The sequence below is a fragment of the Sylvia atricapilla genome, chromosome 2 (genome assembly GCF_009819655.1).
Source record: "Sylvia atricapilla isolate bSylAtr1 chromosome 2, bSylAtr1.pri, whole genome shotgun sequence".
Taxonomy (NCBI): Eukaryota; Metazoa; Chordata; class Aves; order Passeriformes; family Sylviidae; genus Sylvia; species Sylvia atricapilla.
In genome coordinates, this window is record NC_089141.1 from 101,297,391 (window position 1) to 101,325,319 (window position 27,929).

Sequence of the window (27,929 nt, forward strand, 5' to 3'; positions counted from 1 at the left end):
GGAGAAACAGAGGAATTAAAAATTCCAGAACTGTGAAAGTGTTCTTTAAAAGGAAAGTGATTGCTTCTTGCAAGTATTTTTACATAGAAGAGTTTGAAACTGCTTCCTATGGGCTGCCATTTTTTTACTTAAAAGAACAATTACACCAAATGTTGAAATGTATCTTAACATTAAAGTTAGGTAGGTTTTAAAAAAAATTTTTTTGTGTTATACCAGGAGACAGAAAAGAAGTTGAACTTAACCTTTGTGTTTTTACCAAACTTAAAAATGTGTGCTGTTTAGAAGAGGCAACTGCTGCAGAAAACATCCTTTAGTTTGATTATCTTTCAATTACTGAGAGTATATAAAAAAAAAATTAGTCATTCTTGTTGTCAAAAAATATGTGCTATGAGGAATCTCTCAGTTTTTCTTCTGTCTGTTTGCAGTTACACTGCTTCACTTCTCTTTTCTTCTTTTTAAGAGAACAAGTACGATTTAATGGATTTGGGATTTTTATCTTCATTGTCTATCCTGGAGCATTTGTTGACCTCTTCACAACTCACTTGCAGCTGATATCTCCTGTCCAGCAGTTAAGGATATTTTGTGCAGGTAATAGTTCGTGATTTTATATTAAATCTTTGCTTAGCTCCATTAATTAATCTAAGGCATCATTTGTGAATCTTTGATTGTGTATTTAAGGTTTAGAATGAATAAATACCAAAGCTTCTCTTTACCTAATGGGGGGATCCTTTTGTTCTGAACCTGTGTTGGCTTGTCAGAAAATCATTTGATCATTACTGTCCTTATTGAGCTGCTTTCTGAGCTAGAGATGTCAGTTTATGAGATCTTAAATGAGTGCCAATTTCCTGTCATGAAAAATATTATTGTATTCTAAATCCAATTCAGAATGGTTGTGCATAAGAAATTCCAGTTGTGTGGTTGGGGAAAAGCTGTGGTTTTTGATCTTGCTCTCATTAGAAAGAGCTCTTAACACCACGTGCAGAAGGTCCTTGGTCTTTTGTTTGTACCTTGTTTGGGATATTTCTGCACATTGTGTGGCCTAAGTAGCAGAACCTTGGAGCACAAACTAGAAAATACCCAGCCAGAATGGTGCTATGAGAACACAGCTTCCTGTCACAGGTCAGCATCCTTGAACAATTCACTGCATCTTTCTGCAGTAGGAGCAATCTGTTTTTCAATAGTATTGTGAATGATTTTCACTGACCTGTGAGTTGTGTTATTACACAGGTCACTGTGTTTTGATGTTGCCATCTGGAGGAAATAAAGGTTAAAACACAAACGTCCAAACAGAATCATAGCTTATGGTTCCACATAACCTCCAAATGTTTTTGAATTATGTTTTTTGAAGTGTCTGGCCACTGGGAAGTAGAGCCTGGTTGCTGTGAACTCATACTGAGACTGTTGCTCTGCCTGAACCACTTGTATGATTATTTCTTGAGACAAAGGTGGCCACTGAAGAGGTGAAATAGAGATAGAAAAGTTATCAGTCCTTGATAGTGGTGTTTCTCTGTTGCAGGCTAGCAGCCAGCCTGTTGTAATGTTTAGTTAAGGTTGTTTCTTGAATATTGTATCTAAAATATCAGCTAGAGGGTGGACATCTAGAAGCCTTTAGCAGGCATGTTTTCAAGTTTTCATAAATCAAGTAAATAATTACAAATGTTAGGTAAATAAACATATTGGATTCCAAATACCCAAATCAACAAAATCATTCACTACAATAGGCTAACTTTTATGAAGCTCTGTTTCTCAAATTAATCTGTTTTCATTCCCATTTACTGGGAACAGAGCTGAAAGAAAAGGCATACTGAATTTCAAACTGGTTTCCTTACATAGATTCCTGAGACATTATCTAGAAAAATAGAATTCTAAGCTGTAATATAAAATAATTGCTTGCATGTTTTGATGACGAGCAAACACCTGTAATAATTTTTCACGTTTCTTGGGAAAGCTGAAATAGGGGAGTACAAGGCAGGAGCAAACATGATGTGAGACTGGTCAGCATGAATGACTTCCTTTCAATTAGGTGTAACAAATAAACATATTTTTTTACAGTTTGCAATAGATGTTGTTATTTGTTATTGTTGTTGTTAAACGACTCAAAACCGGGATGGGAATGAGTAAATAAAATTTAATTTGAACCCATTAAAGTTACAAAGCAATGAGGGGAAGAGCTCTGGGAGCTTGATGGGACTCCTGCCCACCAGAGGCTCAGCATCTCCACCTGTTATACCCTGAGATTGTATCATCCTCATTAATATTAATGAGCAGACCTTATATGTCCTTCTGGCCCCTCACACAGTCTAAAGCTTTGCCCATAGGGTGTTTAATAATGATAAAATTATTAGAACTATGGTGTTTGATAATGATAAACTTCAATATTCAGTAAACAACCAATTTCTTTTATTTCTCAGAACAGTTGAATGAACCTATTCCTGGTGTTCAGAAATTTGAATTTAGAGAGACGTGCTCTCAGATATTTGTATAGCAGCTAAGTAACAGAACTAGACTAGAGGCCAATACCAAATATTCATTTGGTAGTCCAGCTATAGTCTGGAGATTAAAAAATATACTTTTTGTACAGCAGATGGCATCATATGTTCAAGAATAGGAAATGAGTGTTCTTGTAAGACTTGTGATATTTATAGCATAATTCCATGCCTACTAGATAGGTGAAAAGTGATTCTGTGCAGCATGTTCTTGTAATTAGTTTAAATATTTGTGTTACTTTCTGAGATAATTTGTAATGCATTTCATCTTGTCTTTCAACAGGAGTTAACTGTTTTTTGTTTTCTTTTTTAATTAACTAATAGTTAATAAATTATTTTAAGTGTTTTAGGGTTATTTAAAGTGTCCCTTTTTAAATGTAAAGAATAAGGATGAGGCTGTTTTAGCAAGATGAAGTAGAAGGTGGACTGAGCAGTGTGCCCCTACAGGTATTCTCATTTGGAGCATGTTTATTTTTCTGTGGATCACCCGGGATGAGTTTGAAACCTTTCTATTTTAGACTTTTTGCTGTATTCCACACAGCAAATGTTGTCAGTTTTGGTAGCAAGGCCCCTGTTTTCTAGCTGCCTGAAAGTATTCCTTGTCACTCTCTAGGAGTTCCATCACCTCTTTTTTATTATTATTATTTTAAGGGTTGGGTTTTTTTCACTTTACTCTGTGTAGTTGGAAAGAATTTTGTTTCCGTTTTACGTTTTTGTCTTTTGTTAAGCTGTTAAGCTGAAAAAATATTTTTATGATAAAAAGGTTAAAACAATAAACTTAAAATATTTACTCACTACTTCTGGATTTTATTGCAAATAAATGTGTGTATGTGAAATAAGGACAACTGATTACAAAAACATTTCCTCTATCTGAGTGCCTTTCCATGAGATACAATTAAAACTGTAGAAAGAAATTATTTTTAAAACATCTACCAGTGGAAATGGCAACAAACCATTGCTTCAAGAACTCCGAAAATGTCCCTCACTTCTGCAGCATTAGAAGTGTAAAAGAAGGTGAGATGAGATGTGGAGATAGTCAGGGTAAATAAATCTGCTATATGCTATGATTTCTGTGTTACAATAAAGATAGGTTTAATAGATTTTTAAATATATTTAGTTGAATTCCTGTGCTGTAACTGCACTGTAAGTAAAGAATTGAATTAAACTCCTCATAACAAGATGAAGCACTGTAAGTAGGAAATAAAGCCTCTTCAACACTGCAAAGTTCTCCTGCACTGTTCATACAAAACTTACGAATGTTTGTCTGAGAACACAAACTAAGTGAGAAAATCTGTGTAGTGCTGAATGTGGAAAGCCATAAAGCTTTGATGATGAACACCAGCTGTGTCTTATGATAGGGGCTCGTTGCTTCTTGTGGAGAACCGCATACTATAAAGATGGCAATTGCAAGTACATTCCCCAAAACAACGTGTCAGGAAATACTGATTGTACAGTTTGTTTCTTCATGGGATTTTAAGTCCATATTTTTTTGTAGAAGAAGCCTTTTTCTCAGATAATATTCTAAGTTCATTTGGCACATATGCATGTAGTAACTTTAATTGAAATCATGTAAGTTACCATCACAAATACTGAACTGCAGGTAAGTTTCAAACATCTTGCTCTCTAGGACAAACAGTATTTATTCAAAAGTAAACCCATTTATTGAGATTCTTCAACAGTTTATTGTTGAAGGTAGAAGGTAACACATAATACATATCATTCCACTTTCTTTTAATATTTATGATTGAGGACAACTCGGCAGATATAAACTGTATTTTAATAATTGATTCAGAAGCCCAGTTTTCCTTCTGGGCACACTGCCCTCTCATACTTAGAAAAGTAATGGTACATGAAATCTTAATCTGGTGGAATGGCACCTTGGAATGGATGTAGTGCTTTCCTTCTTTTCTGATAGTATAATTCTCAGGAGGTTAGAGATTTCTCTAAAATTCCCTTACAAAGTGGCATCATAGAAGTTAAAGTTTGTCATCTATGTACTCTCCTTTTATGCCTATGTTCACAACTTAACTTTTCATTTATTCTTACAGTAATAATTTCAGGAAAGTTAATTAGAAGGCAGGTGTAGGATCATTTAAAAACCAGCTTTTTGCTATTAGTGTTATTTAGAAACTTTTTTTTGCCTCTTTTTTAGGGGTGTGGCATAATTTTGTTCTTGGTGTTGCCAGTTTCATGGTGTTGTTTCTGCTGCCAGCCATTCTTTTCCCTTTCTATTATACGGGCGTTGGGGCACTTGTCACTGAGGTTTCAGAGGTAAGAAGGATATTTGCTATTTCCATATTATATGCTTTGTGACCTGAAATGTACCTGTATCTTTTATTATCACAATCAGATTTGGTCAGTGCAGCCCTTTGCGGAATTTAATATACTGAACTTCTTGCTTAAAGTTTTCCTTTCAGTCTTGTGTATCTCAGTATTAGTAAATAAAGGAACATGGTGTGAATAGTGATAGACTAATTAGCATACTATAAAGCTCTTGAGACATTTGAGATGAGTTTGCAGGTTTATTTCTGGGAGGTTTTAACTGTTTTTCAGTATTGGCACAAAGCAAATCTACTGGAAACTGCATTATCACTCCAGTTACTGCTATCTGTTTTTAATGTTAAAGATTATTTTAAGCTGATTTCCTTGTTTGGTCAGCTGGAAGAAAAGTAGAGATAGACTTCTGGGATTCTGGAGAGGAATGGTTTTTTTCTGACTTAACCAAATACAGCACAGTTGAACTGCAGAGCTGAAAAGATCCAATCTTTCTTGGATCTAAAAGTCAATTGATAAAACTCAGGAGGGAGTGGCATTTATAATGCTTTATTACCTTTGAAAGTGTAGGTACACCTGCTTTCATGATAAATTCAGAGTATTAAGTTAAGTTACTTGAACTTAATATGTTGTGGGTTTTCCTGCCATTTTGACCCGTTTCAAAATAATTACTCAAATTTGAAGATGTCTCCAAGACACTTGGAGACTTCCCTTTCCCTCCCCTTCCCCTCCCCCCCCATTTTTTAGTGTCTTAACCTAAAGATTTCATAGTATTCAGTAGAACTGTAAACTAATCTTTGTGATTTTAACTATAGTAACATGACTGACTTCACTGTTTTTCTCAGGATTCTCCTGCCAATGGACCAAGAGGTCTGTTTGTGGGAGACCTTGTCACTAACCTTCAAGACTGCCCAGTTTATAACGTGGAAGACTGGAATTCCTGTCTGGGAGACATTTCAGAGAAGTCACAGGTCGGCTACTGTGTAAGTGCAGCCACCCTACAGCAATTAAGCTTTCCAGCTAGAGGTATGACATAAGGTGCTCTCCTCATTATTTTGTATGCTAATTAATTTATATTTTAATTTTATCATGTCTCAAAGACTATTTTGGATTTAGAATTTGTTGCTGGGGTTAGATTTCTTGTAAGTCAAATCTGCTGTCCCATCTTAAGCAATTACCAATGTGCCATGCATGCTCTTTTGTGAAATCTGAAAGTGAGGGAGGGCTAGATACAGGAATTTCTCTTGTCTTTCAGTCATCCTGTAAAAGTATCCTGTATGATCTTAATAATAAAATTTGCTTCTTCTGCAGGATATTGCAGAACTTAGTTCTTAGCAGTAGTACAATTATTTCCTCCATTTTAAGTTCTGTAAAATGGATCAACTCAGTGATCTTTTGCAGATGTAAATTTCACATTTACTTCACTGCTTTGATCAGCATGACATTGCAAATTATATAATTTAACCCAATGATGTGCTTAATTACAGTCGTTTCTTTGGGTATGTCTCCCTATAGGATTTTGTGTCATTGCCCATAAACTCAGTTTTGTCTGGATTGCACATACTGCTTCTGGAAGTCAGTCTACCTCCTTCTGTTGCCTTTTATACATTAGCGTGCTTGTTGCTGTAAGGGCTTACCCCCAAGAAACCAAAAAAAACCCCCAAAAAACTAAAAAAAAACCCACCCAAAGAACCACCACAAAACAAAACAAAAAACCAAAAGCAACAAGAAAAAAAGAACGAACTAAACTAGAACAATAAACAAAATTGAGTAGAACAAAAAAGAGCAGTCAAGTAAATTGGCAGAGCGTCTTGTGACATATCCTGAAGCTCTCTGAAGTTTCTTTCATGCAAGCATTCATGGAAACTGAATTCCAGAGGTAAGGGGCTGCTGCTGAGCAAAGCCTATAGGATGCTATTCAGAGCTTTAAAATTGTCACTGCATTTTCCCATCATCCTGGAAATAAACAGGTCAGGCAACTTGACTGTCCATGGTTTTAATGCACTATAGTACTTTCATGAGCCTGAAAAAGTAATTTTTTTTTTTAAGTATGTAAAGAAAGTGATGTTATAGCTGGTAATAAGATAAATATTTAAACTGGAAACTAGTGCAGTGTGGGTAAGAACCTGTTATTAGAGGTCTGACAGTGTGGATTATACCTCTGAAGAGAAGTGCAACTTTGGCCTGTACTTTCAGCTGGGCAGGCATGGCAAGAACCAATTCTCAGATGTTGTAGGTACATATATCTTCAGATTCTGCTGTTCTCTGAAGTGTAGTTTCAGAGTCATGGGTAATAAAACTGTATATTCTGCAGATGGACCAGTCCTATTTAGATTGAAATACTAGAGGCTTAATCCTGGAGACTCAATATTGCTTCCAAGCCTGATTGCTGTATTGCGTTAGCAGCCCATTGTCCCACTGCTGCCTTCTAATCAGACCAGTCTGTCTGCATTTTCAGAGTCATAAGCCTCCAGCAGTGAGAAATATTCCTCTGAAATTAAATGAACTCTGTTTGGTCTCCAGCAGCTGTCATTCGTCAAAATCTTGACAGTTCACAACTTGATATAAATACAGAGTATTGATAAAAATGTATATAGCAAATGGACTCCATCTAGTTGACCATAAAACTAATGGAGAGTGAACTATCTGAGTATTGAAACTAGAGAAAAAACAATGCCCTAAGGATCTTCTTGAATTTAAAAAAAAAAAAGTGTTTTCAATGTAGTTTATAAGGAAACTAATTTCATGGTCATTTGCTATTCAAAAATATATGTGGTTTCTTAGCCTGAGGGTACTTGAAACAAGGTTTGCATGGTACAGTGCTTGCACCTGTAAGCCTCAGGCATAAAGCTCCATGTCAGTGGATTGCAGGTTATGCAGTGATAAATCAGCAACCAGTATCACAGGCTTGATCTACCTGAGGAAGAGACTGCAGCTGCTGTGATACAGACCCTTACCGTGACCATTCTTCTGTGTCTGTGTGTGTTTAAGCTGTTGTTGGACAGTATGTTAGGCTTAATTCATTTCAGGAGCATATGTACAAAGGTTCTTTACCAGACTAGTTTAAACCATGTTAAATCATGATTTAAAACATCGTTTATTCACTGCTGCAGCCTTCAAGGCTTGGAAAGCTTTCAGAATCTGAGTCTTGCAAAGGCTTTCATGATTTAAAAAGTATGTTTTGGGTCTTGGCCATTGCTGTAGCCAGCCAGTGAAATCACTACAGTAGTAGCTAACAAATTTCTATGCCAACCATTGGTGCGAGTTGGGGGCTATGCATATAAAAGTGTTTTGCAACTTGTAATGCCCAAAACATTGCAGTGGTAGATCCCCAGCATCTCAAGGAGCTTTATTAAGGTGGAAAAATCAGTATGTGATTCACTGAAATCACGTGACATTCATGCATATTGGTGGTGAAGCTTTATTTTCAGTTGAGCCTCAGCTAGGCTGTGTGAATAACTGTAATTCTTGAAGGCTGCAGGATGATTGTTTTACTTCATTCAAAGACTAATTTCTTCAGCAAATAATATTATGTGCTCTATGCCTGTGTTCTTTAGTCTACAGAAGACTTGATGGCACAGTTGAATGTTGTAGTAACAACAGCCTCACAGACATTTGCTTTTCATACAGCAATAAGTTGGACAGCAATCTGGTAAGTTACTTAAACTGCTAATTCTCTTTGGTAAATCTAAAATTTTTATATTAAATTAGTAATATTTACTGATAGTTATGCAGCATACTTAAGTGTTTAATAATATCCACAGTTTGTAATAAAGGTATGCATGTATTCTCCTAATTATGCTTAAAAAGCCACAAAATATTAGTTATAATTTTTTCCATAATCAAACAGGGGATCTCTGGAAGAATCATAAAAAAACTTAGCCACCTCATTCCTTTATGCAGAAAGACACCTCAGTCATTTTCAGTATTCTGGATGCACAATACTGGTAAGAAAAAAACAGCTTTTGAGAAGAAGGCAAAATTGCTTATTTTGGCATTTCAGTCCTTAAAGGTATTGAGCACTATAGGGAGAGCAGAGCCCTGGACTATCTGTTCAGTTATTTTGTCTGAAGCCAGCAGTGCTGCTCCCTAAATTAAAATAAAAACATGCAGGAGTTTCTCTAGCATCCTAGAGATTGCCTAGTTTCTCAGAACAAGGGCCCATACTTGAATTTTTTTCACCATGTTGATTTTCTTGTCATGCAGAAACATGAAGTTTCTCAGTAGGATTTTGACATACTCCCTTCTTAAAAGGGTTTAGCAGCATTCCAGTGCCTAAAGGGGCTACAAGAATGCTGGGGAGAGACTTTTAACAGAGGCATATAGTGACAGGACAGGGGAGAATGGCTTTAAACTGGAAGAGGGCAGGTTTAGATTAGACATTGAGCAGAAATTCTTTACTGTGAGGGTGGTGAGGCACTGGCACAGATGGTCCAGAGAAGCTGTGGGTGCCACATCCCTGGAAGTGTTGAAGGCCAGGCTGGATGGAGCTTTGAGCAGCCTGGTCGAGGGAAAGGTGTCCTTGCTCATGACTGGGGTTGGAATGAGTTATCTTAAGGTCCCTTCCAACCCAAGCCATTCTATGATTCTGTGAAAATACATCAATATTTGTTAAAATATGTGTTCCATACTGACAGTGATGGAATATTTCAGTTGGCTCTTTACAAGCAAAAGAGCACAAGTATCACCTGTGCAAACTTTTATACACATACCAGTTTGTTGTTGTTCTGACTCTAGTGATAAATACACAAAGAAATTAAAAAAAATTTGTTCCAAATCTGTTATACTTACAGTTTCTACAGTGGTAAACTTCCCACTCCAGGGTGTTTTTGTGGTATGTAACCACTAAGAGTTGAACACAATCCAGTGGTTCATTTGAAATATGGCAGTGGCAGCAAGATTTGATAAATCACTATCCATTTGAGCCCAGGCATTCTTAAGCTTGTAGCTGCTGCTTATGAAGAGAGAAGAAATAAAAGCATCAGAAAGCTTGAGACTTTGTGACTTTCAAGTGTCCTTAGACTGGCTGCGAGGTTTTGGACAGTTTTTTTAAATGATCTTTGCAATGCTATGCAGCAGTTTTTTAAAGTATGTCCTCTCCCTCATTAGAATAGAAAGAATTTGTATCAAGGTTAATGGTGAGGGTCTGGCATTCATGCATTTATGGCGAGTGCAGTGATCAGCCTGAGAAGGTAGAAATTACTTTTGTTTTTCCTCCTAAGGCAAACTGTAGATTAGGATTCCTTGCTTCTATTTATAGAACAAAAGGAAAAGTGTCACTGAGGTTTTTATGAGAGACATGAAGGGGAAAACTAATTTCCTGTTCCCTTGTGCTGTACTGTCTTTGGCCTGTGGGGAGCAAGAAAGATCTGGTCTGTCAGAGAGTGAGAGAGTGTTATAGGCAGGGATTGGGGCACAGCAGTGCATCGAGTCCTGTGTTCATCTTAGTTGAGAATGCTTTCTTAGCTACCACACATCTAGTGGGTTTGTTGGTTTATTTGCTAAAACTTCAGCTTGAACAGATAAGTCACTAGGATGTTAATATAGGCTCTATCCATTAGAAGTCACTGACCTATGTTTAGATTGCCATGATTTTTTGTTGTCTGTGTGTGTACTTTTCTAGAAATAGTTTACTTTTATTTTGGTGTATGTATCCTTCCTTCAAATATGGAATGACAAGCTGAATTTGTCAGGATTTGACAACAGAAAACTAGGGAAAAAAATCAGATTTCAGCTCTTCATGGGCTTATATCAGTGAGCATTTCTTTGCTTGAAAAGGAATATTTTGTTCCTTTTATTTTGATCTACTGGAAAATACCTTTACCTTTCATAACGATTTTGAATGCCCTTTGCAGTATGCCTGTCTGCCAGCGCGAAAAGTTATTGAAGCCAGCAAAGTTTGTCGAACCAACATGGACTGCCATAAGGACTTTGTTCCAAGCTTTTGTGTGACTCCTTCTTTGGAGAATCAAACAAGGCTAATCAGGGTAAAGCATCCACCCCATATTGACATGCTCTATGTAGGACACCCCATGCATCTTCAGTACACAGGTTGGTATTATTTATTGAAAGTTGAGCAAAAGCAATCTCTAATATGGATTCCTTTTTCTGCCTGCTTCAACAAGGTCTTGGAGTGCTTCTTAGTTAATTTTTTTAAAGCAGAATCCGTTTCTTGTTGCAGCCAGTGGAGAGCATGGACTACTCAGGCCTAAAATGAAATGTTCACAGTGCAATGAGTTATGAAGGTAATAGAAACCATATGTGATATGAGATGGTTGTTTTTCTAAAAAAGCATGAAAGAGCTATTTTTAGAACAAATCTTATTCAGGTTAGTCATAGGAACCAGGTACCTGCATTTTCCTAGCACTTGAATGTCTCAAAATGCTCTTGTAAAGTCTCTGGGGCACTTACTCCAATGCCTGGCCTGGAATATTAGCATGACTGCTTAATTACATGACTACTGAGCCACAAGTGTTATCACAACACAGTTTCTTTCTGATTTAATTTTTCATTTGACTGCTCTAAATTAAGTAACATATAAAATTTTAGTTCCTTACTTTGAAGTGGCTCTCCTTTGGACATCTTATATAGATAAAAAGTAGTTCTGCTCCTGAAGTGAGTATGGGAAGAATGAACAAATTCATCAACATCCTACTTGACAGCTTGAGTGGCGTGGTGAAAATTAGCTGCAGATGGGCTTTAAGAAGTTTGAAGTATTAAATTACTATCCCTTCCTGTGAGGAAGATATCTGTTTCTCACAGGCAGCTGAAACTCTCGGAGTGATTTTACCTCAAACACCTTGGAAGTATCTCCTTGGGAAGGCATTGTACTTTTCTGAATAAGCCTGGAATTAGGTATAAAGAGGTTTAGAAATAGCGATGAAATCTGATGGTGTAAATCCGTTAACATTCTTGGATACTGTATTTTTAGTTAATCCATCAGTCTCTATTTTCCCATACTGATAATTTAATACTCTGTGAGGAGTTATTTATTTCAACTTTTTTACAGTATACTCTCATTTAAGCCCAAAATAGCATCTCTTCATTTGTTATTTCTGGCCACATGCCATTTAAGAGGAAAACATTTTGCTCTTGTGTATTGCCTACAAACACTATTATATCTGATGATATTTATTTCAAAATATATTTTAAGAATAGAGTTTTATAATTATTCAGAATTCCTTTTCTTGGTCTTAAGCAGTGCAAACTATTGGTACTTAAGAACAGTTGATGTTGTTCTCTTTTCAATACACTTGGAAAGTAATGGAGTTTTCGTTGATGTTTTCCACTGCAGTAATTCTGCAGAATTGAACCTGCCAGTCTTTCAGAAGTCAGAAAATAGTGTTACTACATTTAAAGAAGTAGTTACTTTGTGAAAATGCTTTACTTTGTTTGCATACACATGTTGGAGTAGAATTTTAAAATGATTTGCACTTGGAATTGTGCACTGAATGTATTAATTTTAAAGCTAGAAGTTTGATTTTATTACACTTTGATTTTATTACCAGCTTTGCTGCAAATACAGTCTATGTTCTTATGTTCCCTTTGGAAAAACACCAGACCTAAAATGATAGGATCCTGGCTTGGGTAGCAGGCAGGCTGCTGTACCAGCCTAGAGTTTCATGCATTCCAATGAAACAACTTCTAAGTATTTCAGATGTAGCATTGCACTGTACAGGACTGGCGGAGGCAAACAGGTTTGGTGTGGGTTTGTTTTTTTTTTCTTCCAAAATGTGACAGATCAGAATGTGGTAACTGTTTTTTACAGTTAAAAAAAGGAAAATAATTTCTTCCTCTACTGTGTGAGCTTTGAAATAGGAATGAAATTTTTAGTTTTAGTGAAATGCCTTATTCTTTAGTGCGATCTTTCTGCCTGCAGGAAACATTACTTTTTAGAGTGGTGCTACATTTAATACACAACATAATATGAGAGTTGTAGTACTAGTGTGTACTATGACTATACTTTTTCTAGAAATGTCACTAAAGCAATGTTTGAATAACATTATAAAGTTATGCATGCATTATTTTCTGCTTAGGCTTCCGTTGTTGTCATGGTAGTCTTGATTTATGGAGAAACTGCAATTATTTCATATTTTCATTTGTAGATAACTTTCAGATTACATTTTTTTTTTAAAGTTTATTCATATTAGCTGCTTAGAAGAAATAGTCTCTACAGTTTATTTCTATTAAATCTTTCTGTTGCCTCAAATTAAAATATCCTAGCAAAAATGGTTTTGGTTGATATGGATGCTCTATATAGCACTTGTTTCCAGTATTTAAAAAATAGGAAAACTTTAAAGAATTATAATATCCTGAATGAATATACAGTAATAGAGATTTGGCCAAAACCAAAACAGAAGTATGATTAGGAGTGCATGTTGTTTGGGACAGACACATTGAGTAATGCTTTTACGTAGCATTCTTTCCGTACAAAGTATCTAATGTTGTCCAATATAAATTCATACTCTTGGTTCAATACACATGCTATTAAGTCTTTTAAAACTCTTTATATTGCAGGTCAGTTATGTTCTAGAGTCCCTTCTCTGTTGGACAGTTGATATGTAAAGTTGAAATGGAGGGTCCTGTCACTACTGCCATGCAAATTTGCAGTGTTTCTTCTTTATTACATATGAGGGGTTTTATTCCCTCATGTAATTTCTAATAGTGCAACATTTTTACTTCCTTCTCTGGTGCTTGTTCGTTGGGAAGAATCTGGTGACTAAGATTTATATTAGGAATTCACACTACTTGGGGAAAGATTATATCCCTGAATGTTACTCTTGCCCATCACAGACCAAAACCTCTAAGATTTTCTTCATGAAAAGAAGATGGAACGTACCTAGAAGATGATTTCCTCAAGCTTGACCAGTCTTCTATTTCTATTGTATCTGAGTCTTCTGAAAAAACCCTAGCATTTCCTTTGGGCAAGTTGATGAGCAACAACAGCCATAATCCATGGTGAAGGTCTTTCTGGTACAGCCTGTTCTCTCAGTATTTCCATGTCTGTTTACCCTTGTAGCTAAGGATGGTCCTTCATTTCTTTTAATCCAGGTTTAAAGGATTACATATACAGATCTTCTGGAGACCACACAGAAATATCTTATGCCATTGCTGTCTGTCTCCCCCATGGCATACATGCCTTTTCCCCCACGAAGAAATTTTGAAAAGCTCTTTGGTCAACCTAGTCTCCAAGTCATTTCCAATTAAAATTGTGTCTGTTGTGAATTCCTCTCAATATTTGCCAACACCATCTAGCATTAGCCAACAAAAGAAATGTTATTTCCAGGTCAAAGAATTGTTTAATTAGAGTGGGAAAACAATGACTGTTTTCTCTTATCCAGGCTCATTGCTGTTCACCTCTTCCCAGCAGTGTTTTTGAAGACAAGCCTGTAGAGCATATTTTCTGTAATTCTTTTGTTATTCTTCAGAGGACAGATTCCCCTACTGCCATTAGGTTTGGTCCATTACAACCACAAAATTCATTGCTTCATATTACAGTCTTTAGAGCTCAGTCCATCAACTTCCCGAAGAGTTTCTCTGTGTTTGGAGCTTGCTTCAGCAGCAAGGCTTGCAGTTTAGATCCATGTCTAGTGGCTGTCAGTGACAACAGTTTATTGTAACAAAGAGGGAAGATGATCAATGATCCATTCTCAATGTAGGCATAGTTTCAGGTTCAGGATGGTGACTTGGTAGTGGCCATTAGGTGTTTGTCAAGATGCAGTCAAGCTTTGAGACTACAGTGTTTTGCAGTGTGTGTCTTTTGAAACCTTTGAATACAATGGCTGTCTCAGCCATTTTGTTGTTTTGGCTCATGAACAGGAGTTTTGATCAGATGTTTTGATACCAGCCTTGAACTTGACAAGTTGTTTGCTTTGGATATCACTTGACCTGTGCATATAGGCAAACTGGGTAATGCAAGGCTGGAGAGCAGCCCTGCAGAAAGACATCTGAGTGTCTTGGTGAGTAGCAAGTTGAACATGAGCCAGCAGTGCCCTGGCAGCCAGGAGGGCCACCTGTGTCCTGGGGGCATCAGGGACAGCATCACCAGCTGGGCAAGGGTGGAGATTGTCCCGCTCTGCTCTGCACTGGGGCAGCCTCACCTTGAGTGCTGGGGGCAGTTTTGGGTGCCACAATATGAGAAAGATACAAAGCCATTAGAGAACATCCAGAGGAGAGCTACAAAGATGGTGAAGGGTCTAGACAGGGAACTATTTGAGGAGCAGCTGATGTCACTTGGCTTCCTCAGCCTGGAGGAAACCTCATCATGGTCTACAGCCTCATGAGGGGAAGTGGAGGGGTAGGCATTGATTTCTTCTCTGGTGGCCAGTGACAGGACCACAGGAAATGACCTGAAACTATTCCTGTTATCTGACCTAAACATCCCCTGGCAAAGGTTCTTCACCCAGAGAGTGGTCAGGCTCCCTAGGGAAGGGGTCATGACACCAAAGTTGACAGAGTTCAAGCAGCATTTGGACAATACTCTCGAGCATATGGTGTGACTCTTGGGGCTGTCCTTTGCAGGGCCAGGAGTTACACTTGATGATCCTTGTGAGTCCTTCCAACTCTAGATATTCGGCTACTATACAAATACTTGTGTGAAGACTGTCCCTTTTATTCAGACAAAACCCGATCCCTGAAGCTGTTGATTGTGTTTCTGTCAGCCCAACCCCTACCTTGGCAGGCTCACCTTCAGCTTTGTCTGGAGGGCTGGGCCAGTAGGTTTGGGGGTGGAGGGGGCTGTTTCTGTTGTGGCTGGGGCTGGGCGGTTCCCACAGCTGCTGAAGGACAGCCAAGGAGGGGCAGGGGAAGAGGGCCAGCTCAGGGATCAGATGTGTGAGTGTCTTAGGGCTATTGCGAGGCAGGTTCAGGTGAACTGCTCCGGCTGTCTGAGCCTGTGATCAGCCCAGTGCGTTCCTGCTGGTCTCCAGGGAGACGCCTGTGGAGAGAGGAGATGGCTAAGCTGCAGGTGAGACACAGGGACTCTCCTCCACAGCAGGGCCCAGAGCTGGCAGGGCTCACCACTGTGAGTGAAGCTGCTGGCAGATCTTGGCAGAGGCACCACCAAGCAGGGGGACTCCTCTGGGCAAGTTCACTGGTTAGCAGCAGGTGCCAATGCATTTCTTACTTTCTAGAGCAATACCACCCTCCACTCTTTTTCATCCTGACTTTGTTTTGCCTCTTCCTGTCACTCACACAAGCTACTCTTGTCCAGGCAGGCTCCGTTTGAGCAAACACTTGCCCCAGTCCAAGCAGGCTCCCCAGGAGAAGACCCAGAAAAAGAGGCTAGTTAAAGCTGCTGACAGCTGCAGAAGCCGCAGCAGAGTTTTTTGACCAATCACTGCTGCACAGCAGCCTGACTAGAAGTGCTTTGTGGCTGTGAGCTGCCTTTGAAGGAAGCAAAAGCTGTGGGGGTTTTAACGACTCACCGTTTCCTCTCACACCACCAGCAGATTGCAAGAGTGCCCATCAGTATCGCAGCTGGCAAGGCGACTAGGACTATCACTATGCCTATCATACAGCCTGCTCCTTGACAGAAAACACTTTCCATGTGCTCGTGGCCATTGGGCTCTTCTTTGGTCGTTTCTCCAGCTGGTTCTGCAGAGCAATTCAAAATGTTAGCTTGTGATCTGCCAGTTTACCACTTGTGAACTTGCAGAATGTTTGATATCACCAGAGTGTTCTCTGTTTTCCCCCTGGTGCTGGTCCTGGAAGCATGTTCCCACCCTTGGGGAATAGGTTCTCCCTCTGAACAGAACTCAAATCATCAGGAGGAGAGCACAGTGGGGAGCACTGCTGCTTGGCCGGTCACTCCTTTGATAAAAACTCATCAGGAAGTTCCACCTGCAACTCTGCCTCTCTGGGCCAGCTCCCACACCCCAGGGGGGGATAGAGTCAGGCCCTCACAGGAGACAATTGAGCCTTGCTCTCCCTGTCTGCCTTCTTCCCAGCCAGGGCACCCCTTGCAGCCACTCCCAGGTTTCAGGATGTATCTCCCCATAACGGACCCCAGCAGGACTGCTCAGTATACCTGAGTGCCTTGGGTCTGCTTGAGGAGATTCACCAGCTTTCTGTTTTTCTCCAGTCTTTGGCAGCACTTTGCAAAAGCAGACAGGTAAAACCTCAGCATGGCTCAGGCATGGAGGATGGGGAGGTTCCCTCTCACTTTCTTGCCCAATATGCGAGTCAGAATGCTGATCTGGACCTTAGCTCATGAGAGGGATCCTGCTTGGGGCCACTTTTGTGCTCTGGCAGTCTGGGTACTCAGGGCAAGCTCTGGGATGAAGCTGCAGGGGTAGCTATGTTTGTGCAAGGGTCCTGTTTTTCATTGCCTCTGCAATGGAATCCAGATGTCTTGAACCTAACACGCTTTCAGCTTAGTTGCTGATGTGACATGCAAGAGCGGGCACTGAGGAAAAAGCCTGCTGCCACACAGCCATCCTGTGCTGACCATAGGACAGCAATTACCGGCCATGCCAAGGGCTGACATTGGCCTTGGAATGAGCAACTTGCATTTCACATGGAGGGAAGATTAAAAGGTAAATGTACCTTCCTCCAACTGACTTACCTGAGGGATTATGCATATGCGTGATGACTGGAGATTTCTGCAAGCCATCAGCCTTGACATCTTAAAGAAAATTGCTCATTAATAAGCTGTTGACACATCAATAATTGTTCTTCCAAAGGAAAGGATATTGAGAACTTACATGCTTCAGGCTCGCCCAAGGGCTCCAAACCATCTTTCTGCCAAGCTGCCAGAGAATCTGCTAGAGAGTCAGCTAGAAGCAAGCACAGGGAAGTGTTTCCATTGCATGTTGGGATCTGTTTTTGTGTACAGAAGCACTGGATGGGGGTCAGGTGACAATGTGGAAGCCCGATGTCAGTGGATTGCCAGAGCTGCAGAGGAGGACCTGGGGTCCTCTGAGCTGGCAGCTCAACGCTCTTCAAACACAATGTGCAGCACCCCTGGAGGAGAGATGGACCCTTGGGACTTTATTAACAGGAGAGCGTTCACACAGAGGAAACCCTCACTAAAGCACTGGAGGAAAAAAACATTGGTGGGAAGACCCCACTAGCCCATGGAAGGCTGGAGCAGTGCTGGCAGCTTACCTGCTTCCTGTGATTTCTGTGGAGCGTCGTTGGCAGCCCCGGGATGAAGGGCCATCAGGAGAATGAGGAGGGAGAGGAAAAGACGGTGGACAAGGGCCATGGTCCCCCTTCCAACACACTGCTGCTGTTGCAGTCAGGGAGGGGGCTGAACACTTGGTTCTTATGGCCAGTGCAGTACCATGGGGCACTGTGACCTCATGGCGTCTTGCAGCCAGGGCAGGGCTGTGTGGGGATGGCACTCAGGGTGTTCATGGAGAGCTGCTGGAGGCTGTGCGACAGCCTCCCACAGCACTGTGGGGCTATGTGACCTCACAGCCCTGGAATGAGTGGGCAGACAGGGTGGAGCTGTGTGGGGATGGCACTCGGGTACTCCTGGGAAGCTGCCCTCCCAAGCAGGAGAGCAAATCCCTTAGGGCAGCTCCACCCTCGGGTTGGGACACAGCCTCCCCACTGTAGGATCAAGTACACCTACAAGTTTGCAGACAATGCCAAGCTGAGTGCTGCAGTTAGCACACCTGAAGGATGGAAAGCCATCCAGAGGGACCTGAACAAGCTTGAAAAGTACCTTCATGAGGTTCAATAAGACCAAGTGCAAGATCCTGCACCTGCACTGGGGTAAGCCTCAGTATCAAACTGCAGAAAACCATGGTATCTGCTTGTTTAACGGATGTAATTTTTAAAATAAGACTAAAAGAGCATTTTAATAAAATATTGTGTTTAGTTGAGTAATTCTGTGTGTAGAAGAGGTATAAGGGAAAAATATTGTATCTTCAGGGCTTTTTTTGTGATTCAACAGTTTTTTTACCATAATGCCTTGAATACTAAAAACTGCTAGACAAACACATAGAATATTTCAAAGAACTTTCCAGTTGTATCTATGATAAACAGTGTCTTATCATACTGGCTTTCTTCTAGAAAGAGATTAGGTACAATGAAGAAATTCTTCACTAAACATAGTGAGGCACTGAAACATGTTGCCCGTAGAAATGGTGGATGCCCTATCCCTGGTAGTGTTCAAGGCAAGGCTGGATGGGGTTTTGAGCAGCCTGGTCTAGGAGAAGCTGTTCCTGGCTATGCCAGGGAGGTTGGAACAAGGTAATGTTTAAGGTCCCTTCCTACCCAAATCATTCTATGATTCTGTGATTGACTTGGATACCTCTGACTTTCTGGTGGTGTCTAGGATTTCTGTCTGTTGTGTCTTTCACTCAGTCATCCAACAGATTTATTTTCTCTCAGTTCCCCTAAATCAAAAGTTGGTCTTAAGCTTTAAGCAAAAGCATGACTTTCAAGTACACTGGCTTGATAATGAAAAGTTTTCTGCTTGTTGCCACACCAAACCCATTCTTTTTGGTTCTCCTTGCTATCCGTATCTTTCCAGTCCATGGCATGTTTGCTGGCTGGACTTATCAGAAAGGCATCTATTAACAGAAGAAAAATATATTTATGTGACTGAATGGACTGGTTCTCTTCCTTATGTGACTCTAGAACTACTTTCCCTCAGCTTTGTTGCTGTGTCCTTGAATTCTTTATTGAACCTGAAGAAATCTGATCTCACTCTTAAGTAAGATATACTTAGCAGCCCTTTTGGTATGTTACATTCCCAGTATTCTCTTAGCCTAGGGTTAAACTGTTTCTTTCCCGAGGGATGTTTGAATTGAGTGGGATTTGAACTCTTGCCTTCAAACATCTCGGTGGAGGTATGTATTTCTTATGGCTATAACTGTTCTCCACACAGGTAGGAAAAATTTAGGCCATTGTGGTTGGCAACTCAATCTAAAGTTGTTCTTTAAAGACGGAGAGTGTTGGTGGTACTATGCAAGTTTATTCTCAAGATATTTTTCTAATTCTGCATTGATTTTCCCTAACCTCTTCCTTCTGGGGATAAGACCCCACTGTGCCTTCATTTTAGTAGAAAAAGTGTATTTCTTGCAGCTGTCACAGAATGGTTCTCAAATGGTCCCTGGTGCTGGCAGACCCAGAATGCTACCTGGATGGAATATCCCTGTAATAATAAAGTGTCTTCTGGCAGGTCTCAAACTACTGCACTTGCCTTGAAGAATCTCTCAAAAAGATTAGATATGCAGTCTACTGAAGCTTCATGTACACCTTCAGAAAACAGTGTGTACAATAATAATAAAGTACTCAAGATCAGGTCCTTGACACTGCAATTTTGCAGTCACTATTTTTAAGGATGCCAAGTCCCACCTCCCAGGTTTTTGAGTTGCACCAAGTTATATCTTGAAGTCACTTATCATTTGAACACAGAGGAGAAGTTCCTTATGTACTGGTGAACTGGTGTTGCATCATGCAGCTGTGCATCCCCTCATAGCCTTTGCTTTCTCAGAGGGACTGCAGAATTCTGCTCCCCATCTCCCCTGTTCCTGTACACCATGGGCTCAGCCTCAGGTCAGGGGAATTTTCTACAGGTATTGAGAGAGAAATTGTTTTTGGGTTTCAGAGAAAATACACGTGTGCACCCACAGTATGCATGTGGCCTGCATATGTTGAAAATGTCTGGTAGCTATAATCTTTTCTCTTTGAAAAATACTGGAATTGTACTGTGAGGTTTTTATGACTACAGATGCCTCTGAAAATATGTATTTTAAATCTAGTTTTACTGAAATACTAACTGTGCTTTGTGTAGTGAATTCACTGTGGTAGTGGCCATGTTTAAGAAAAATATAACAGCTGCACTCTTGTAAAAACAAAAAAAACAAGCAAACTTTTATTGAGATTGATTATTTGTCTTAGAAGAAGGTCATTTCACATGTGATTTTTCTGTAAAATTATAATCTAAATTTCACGATGTTATAACCCTGGAATGACTTCTCATGCTTTGTGTATTTTCATTTCAGTAAGTCTCAGCAGTTTTGTACCACGACAAAACTTTCTAAGTATCGATCTGCCGGTGGTGATAGAGACATTTTGCAAGTATCCTTTGAAGTATGTTTGTTCTTTTAAGGTAAAAAAGGAACTGTTCAGAATTTGGTGACCTAGCAAAATCTCAGTTGGATGTCATTTTAGACAGGATGCCTTGAAATATTTTTACAGACATTTGACATCTCTATTCCATCTCTGCATTGATTATTGTCCACATGCCAAGCTAAAAATGAAATCTCTCATTTTCTTGTGCTTAAGAGCATGTTTTTGATCAGTGCTATTTTAACTCTTGAGGGTGAGCCTTAACAGATGTGACAAGAAAGCCAAAGTAAGTCTGAATTTAAGTCAGGAAAAATGAGATGTTCTTGCTAGTTTTGCAGTGTCAGAGTTTTATTATTTTTGTGTCATTATACTGGACTAAATAACTGGATATGGTTGGTTTATTTTTTTTTTCTTCAAAAGAAAAGAAAATACCTATTCAAAACCCAGGATAATTTGGTTAACACTTGCTTATTAATGAACAAGATTCTATATATACACATACATATGGATTAGTAGACTTGAATATGGCTAGTCTAGGAATCTTTAGCCTTAGAAACTGAATAGTTTGTGCATGGCCATAGAATAATTAAACTGTTTTAGTTCAGTTTAATAACAAGTCCATAGAATCAGAGTAAAGGTACCACATAAGCTCCCTTTTTTTGGGAACACGTGAAGGTTCGTGCTGCCCAAGCTGCTTTCTGACTAATGTCTTCTTGCCTGGCTGTTTAGGATGGAGGTAGGTACTGCAGTTAGCAAGTCTTTAACCAACAGTAAAAATTACCTGCCTGTGCCTCATTCTCACATGCACACACATGCACAGAAATCCACTCAGCTTTTCTGGCTAACAGGTAAGCAGGAGAGATAAGTCAGATTTCTGATTATATTCTAGTCATTTACTAGGGAGTGTTTTGGAAAATATTCCTAATCATGATTTCATACTTGGGTCTAGAATACCTTCTTAGTTCAGCCATAGTGTCAGAGCTATAACCTTCCTGCAAAACAACACAAAGCAAGCAAAGAAGATGGTGATTTTGCTGTTTCTTGCTTTCACTCAAGTTGTGAAGAGTGCAGGTTTAAGTATCCAAAGTTAGCTCTTAAAAAATAAAAATCTATAAAGGCAATTCTCAGAGTGGGTATGTTACAGCATGAACTAATTTTATTAATATAATTTCTGTGAAACAGAATGGCAGCTAGAAAAATAGTCTTTGTATTTGTATCTCTCTCTGCATACTAGAAATGCAATACATGTATCTTCTTATTTTTTCTTTTTTCTTTTTTTTTTTAAACTTTTTAACGTATTCTCAGATACTCTTAATGAACCTTAACTACATTCAACCAGGTATCTCATCTCACTATCAGGAGCACTGGCAGTTATCAATGCTGTACCCTGCTTTGCTCTGGATGGTCAATGGATATTAAATTCCTTCCTGGAAGCCACACTAAGCTCCCTGATTGTAGAAAAACATAACAGAGAGCTTGTTGGCTTTTTGATTTTGCTTGCTGGTAGCGCACTTTTGGCTGCCAATGTTGCATTGGGACTTTGGATGGTGACGGCGCGATAGAACATTGGATATTCTTCCATCAAAGTACACAGAAATAATGAATCCATTACATTTTAAAATTTGTCCAGTACTGAGATCGAAATAATTCCCTTAAAATGACACTGAAAGAACAATCAACTGGGGATTGATGTTTTAATTTAAAACTTTACAACACCATGCCTGTGGTCATGGGAAATCTAATAGGAAAAAAGTAGGAGCCTTTTTTATTTGCTCTTTAAGCCCTATATTAATTTTAGAGAAATTGAATTTTAAGATTTCATAGGAAAAAATCAGACTTCATTAATTCAGATCTCAAAATAAGGGAGTTATTTTGCCTCAAACATTTGTAAAATGGGAGGAAAAAAACCAGTGTTATTTATAATTTAAATAATTCTCTGTGTGGGCTCTGATCATTTCTCAATCAGCATAGTCTTCAGTGACTTGTTTTGGGTTTTTTAGTCTGGTGTTCTACCAAACTGGATTCTAAGAGGCCCTAAAGTCTGGTCTCAAAGTAGGGAAAAGCTAGATAAATGCTCTACCATGTGTTAAAGGGGAGAGAGCAGCCATTTGGGTTAGTGGTGTTCCTTTTCACTGGGCCAAAATGACTGGAGGAATGTCGTCCTCAGGATGTAGATGAGAAGTGCCAATGTCTGCTAAAAGTGAAGCATGTGGGAGGATAACAAAGCCCACGTTTGTGTTGCTTACACTTTCAGGTGTATATTATCATACACAGCCGAAGTTTTTTTAAAGGCAATATTTGTCAGCAATAGCTACAAGATAACTGAAATTTAGTTTCTGAGTGCTGAAGTATGCTGTGCACAGTTTTCCTAAGTGATATGTAAAAGTTCATGGTGTTTTACTCAGAAAATAATACTGTATTCTACCTGTTCACAGTTGAAAGTGAAACCTATTTTTTTTTATGGTGTCTATCTTCTGATGCTATGCATGTAATATGTACAGTAAGTCACTGATGGTTTTCTGTATTTCAAAGGGTAATTTTATTTTGCTAGGATTCATTTTGTTCAAAGATAGCTAACAAAGATATTTAGCTGGTCTTAGATATGAATTATTTAGAGGAAGAATACGATTGTGACTTGAACTGTTTAAGCATTTGGCTTTGCTTTCTGAGATGAATACAGACCATATCACTGTTCTTAAATGAACAGTGGAAGAACAGTCAGTGTTTCACTGACTGAATTATGTCTGATATGCTTTGAAGTTCTTTAGGTCTGTACAAAACTAACGTTTTGTACCCAGTAGGATTGTATATTGAATGTCTTGTCCTCCTGTGATATATTGCCTAGTTTATATAAATTGGGTTCAGTCAGAGCCTTGCCTCAATATAGGCTGATATTTAAACAAAAATGCTCTGGTTTGGGAGCCTAAATGTTTGAAATAGGAAATTTTTGAAAAATACCTTGCAACTTCTGCTTCACACAGTGCTCCCCATAGGAGCTGCTCCAGCTCAGAATTCCTTTTCAGAAATGGTCTTTCCATCAGGAACTCAAGTGGAAACTAAGCTCACAGATCCTGACCTTCAGGGAGTACTGAAACATCCATGACCAGGTGAAATAGATTCTTTTGGCACTTGAGGTGAAAGCCTGGGTAATTTCAAAGTGGGGCTGAGCACAGTTCTTGGTGTTGCTGCACAAATTCATAACATTTGCCCACTGATCTGTGCTTTTGCACAGTAGCTTTCACACTTAAAGATGCACTCCTTTCTTAGGATGATGCAAGCAGTAATGAGAGACCATGTGTATTTATTTGTTGTTGGCTAGTTTACATCCCTTCTCAATGCTGCCACAAGCTGGGTAAGCCCTTGAAGTTCACCTCTGTGGGATTGCTGGCCCATGCCTCTCCTTTTCAGTCATTTCAACCCAGGCAAACTGGGACAGGTCCTGGTAGGAGAGAGTAAATCCTCCAATCCAGTGTGAGTTGGCCCCTTTGGGGACCATTAAAAGTAACACAAAGTGCAAGAAAGAAAAAACAAACTACACCCTGTAAGTCTTAACTTGTCATCACTCCTGGAAACATACAGAGGTTTCAGAGTAGCAGTTCGGATGGGCCACTCTGCCATCCCTCTGTGGACAGGGAGACAGGAGCAGCCTGGTCCTTGCAAAAAGCCTGGCTCTGAGGCTTTGTTCCAGACTGCTCTCTCACCTAAGTGGCTGTTTACTGATCTGAGCTCTTCTTTTCAGTGGCTCTATGACACTTTACTCTGTCTCATCCAAGCTACAGTGCAAAAAATTAATTTGCACTTAGAAGTTTTAATGTAGTTTAGTAAGACAGGATACTTACTTTCAAAACATGTCAAGTTTGATTTTTATTTATTAATGTTGACTACAATGGCTTGGAACAATCCTTGAGCATAGAGCCTCACTTGGAGACTTGGGCAACAGATTTAGAAAAATCCAAAGCTCTGAATTGACATGCACAAATTTTATCCGCTATAAAGAGGCTGGTAGACTGTTCCTGGTTTTTTAGTGTGCTACCAAAACATGAAGTTTTATCAAATTAGGCTAAAGCCAGTTTACTTTATGGTCACTGAAAGCCACTGTTTTACTAAGTAGAACTTCAGTCTGTGTCTGACCTCATAAGCAAGAAGAGGGTGGAGAAGACATTGCTCGTGGCTTTAACAGAACAGACACGCTAGTGTGCTGTAAATACCCTAGATATCTTGTATGGAAGAGAGTACCAGAAGTGCTTAAAAATAATTCATGAGTCCATTTTTCCATATGCTAAAATTCAACTGAGTAAGGGTTGATTTAGGTATGTATGAGTTCTTTAAATCAAGAGAGTATGAATCCCTGCACATCTCAGATTAGTGTGGACAAAGGTAATAGTTAGGTTGGACCGCTCTCTGAAGAAGTTGTTCAGTGGATCAATTTCATTCTCTGTAATCCTAGCATATGGATTGCATTCTGATAAGCATGTGCCATACATACATTTACTGGGAGGATTTTTCCTGGGGTTTTGGTCATTTATATAGCAATTGAAAACACAAAGGTACAGAGTGATTTTTGTGTGTTGGATTTTTACGGGAGTATTTCTGATGTGTGTTTTGTTTTTGTAAAAATAGGAAGTCTTTAAATTAAATCCTTCTACATCTTATTCTAATTAGCCCCTCAGAATCTTTAATACAGAATCCATCAATATAATTATAGGGATATTGACTGGACTATAAAACACAGCACTCTTAAAGATTGGATGGCTGCTACTATTTATGTATATACTATGCATTTTAAATCTGTATCAGATGGAAAAAGTAATGTCTAATATTCAGAAATGTTATACTTAGCTTTTGTTTGAAATTTTCCAGAAGAATTCCATAATTATAATCATTGTTCTACTTTGTTTTTTATGAAATTGTTTTTTATATCAGTAAGTATTTACACAGCATGTTCTGATAATGCATGATATGACATGAAAATTACTAACTCCTTAGCATGGGGGATGTTACATGCTCTTTGCTAACTTAGGAAATTAAAAACCTCTTGCTTCTGTACAAATTAAATGAAAGAGGCTTCACTAGAAAAAGTACAGACAAACTTGTGGATTAGTCATCCCAAATTATGAGCCACAGTGGAAGATTTGTTAACTCATCCTTCTTATTTAAATGAAACAACCATGTTGATAGTTTCTTTCAGTGATAATTCTACACTTGTGGATGTGTGTGTATACATACATTATAGATACATACATGGCCATAGGATGGATTAGTGCTTTTTTAGAGATAGCTTACAGTAGACCTCCATATTCTGCATTGTAGGCCTTTGTTTTACTTGTTCCTTCTCTCTGTGAATTCTATCTATGGTTTTCTCTGGATTTGAAGGTAAAAATTTATGTTTTCTTCCCATAAGGAATTTTTAACTTCTTTATTAACAGAAGACAAGTGATGGAGACATGATGTAACCATAGCTGCATGAGTTTTGTTCAGATTATGTTTGAAGTATGTTTCTTTCTGTGAAGCCTCAGCTACAAGCATGGTAAACACAGCTTTTTCAGGGCAACTAAAAAAGGTCAGCCTTGGGATTCATCACTCTCTTTCTGCTGCTGTTTGTGCTGTTCTGAAGAACTGGGATGAACAAGACTGTGTAGAGCATACTGAAGAAATAAAGTTTTCAGGACAGAACTCTCCATGGCATTCAAGGTTTCTTTTGCAGCTTTCTTTTAATAAGGATATGTTTCATTCAGTTTAGCACATCAGTGGTGTTCCCATAGCTTCCCATACATTTTTTCATGATGTCAAAGGGTGACCTGTAGGAATAGTTTTAGAATAAATTATGTATGTCTTACAAATTCAGAGCTTTCATACTGATCTGGATAGCACTAATGACAGATGAAGAAGGCTTATAAAGGTTTATACAGCCTAGTTGTTTTAAAAATATCTAGAGGTAAACTCTAGATATAGGTAGTTATTTGTAAAATATGCATTCTGTACACCTGCATTCAGACCAGTTTCTATAACCGGTCTTGCCTCAGCTTTGTTCTTGTAATCTTGTGAATAAGGAATCTTGAATCTTAGCACAGGTAAGAATCCAATGTTGGCAAATATTTTATAGCTTCTTTATCCTGAATTTCATGTAACACTTTTATTGATCAGTTATTTCATGTGGCTGAGTTACCAGGGATACACACCCTGCATCAGTGCAGCTTTTGGGAACATTGCACTGGGGACTGCCAGAAAACAGCAGCTCTGTGACTCCTGGTCCTTGGGCTCTTCCACTCCATCGTGTGAAGAGCAGATGGCAGCGTTGAAGGGCAGTGAAGGACTTCAGTTTATGGCAGCTTTATGAAACTTTCACACTGCTGACCTGGTGTGAAAGGACAGGAACAAAGAGCAGGATATGACACTGCAATTCCTCTCATTCCATTTACATTGTCATGAAACCTGAAAAGAACTTGTAATTAACATTTCAGAGCAGGAAGATATGTTTTCCAGCCCTTCACTGAATTGTTCAGTGACTGGTGGTCAAACTTTTTTCTTAACACTTTGTCATTCCTTCAATAAATAAATATGTGCTGAATAAGTAGCATGAGTAGCTGTAGCTTATTTTGTAAAATGGACTTGGATATTTCTCACCTTTAGATGTTTGTCCTGGGATGGTTTTTGCAGCATCATAGTATAACTGATCTTTATTGATACTGGGTTGAAAGTTTGGAGGCTATTTCCAAGCTGTTTGTTAATATTTTAAATTAATCTTTTCCTTACATGACATTGTTTGTAGATTTCATATACTCAGTTGATCTTATCTGAAGCCTGTCAATGGAATATGTATTGTTTAGGAATTCACTGTGGGTTTTTTTTTTTCCTCTACATGGCCTTATTTTTCACACTGACTCACAGCTGTGGAATGTTAGATTTCTAGACCCTTTGTTCCCACTATGCATTGTTCATGATCATGGGTTTTTTTAAAAAAATGGAAAAAAGAAAGCTTCATTTTGGAAATGTCAGCTAACAAATATATGGAACACTGAATAATGTATTGTGGTTTTGTTTTGCTTTTTTTCTCTATTTAATTAACCAAACAATAAGTATTGTTTTCTATGTATGATAAATGTATCCTGCAAATAAATTCATTGTCTGATTGTTGATGTA

General features: G+C 38.8%; 1 protein-coding gene across 1 annotated transcript in view; it reads left to right on the top strand.

Annotated features, from left to right (window-relative positions):
- The window catches only part of MBTPS2 (membrane bound transcription factor peptidase, site 2), a 40,869-nt gene extending 12,940 nt beyond the window's left edge, over positions 1 to 27,929 (top strand). The window contains exons 5-11 of the mRNA XM_066313962.1: positions 461 to 588; positions 4,639 to 4,757; positions 5,606 to 5,786; positions 8,318 to 8,412; positions 10,616 to 10,811; positions 20,723 to 20,798; positions 22,129 to 27,929. Of these exons, the coding sequence (XP_066170059.1) occupies positions 461 to 588; positions 4,639 to 4,757; positions 5,606 to 5,786; positions 8,318 to 8,412; positions 10,616 to 10,811; positions 20,723 to 20,798; positions 22,129 to 22,351 (1,018 nt within the window). The 3' untranslated portion in view covers positions 22,352 to 27,929. The remainder of the gene's footprint in view (positions 1 to 460; positions 589 to 4,638; positions 4,758 to 5,605; positions 5,787 to 8,317; positions 8,413 to 10,615; positions 10,812 to 20,722; positions 20,799 to 22,128) is intronic.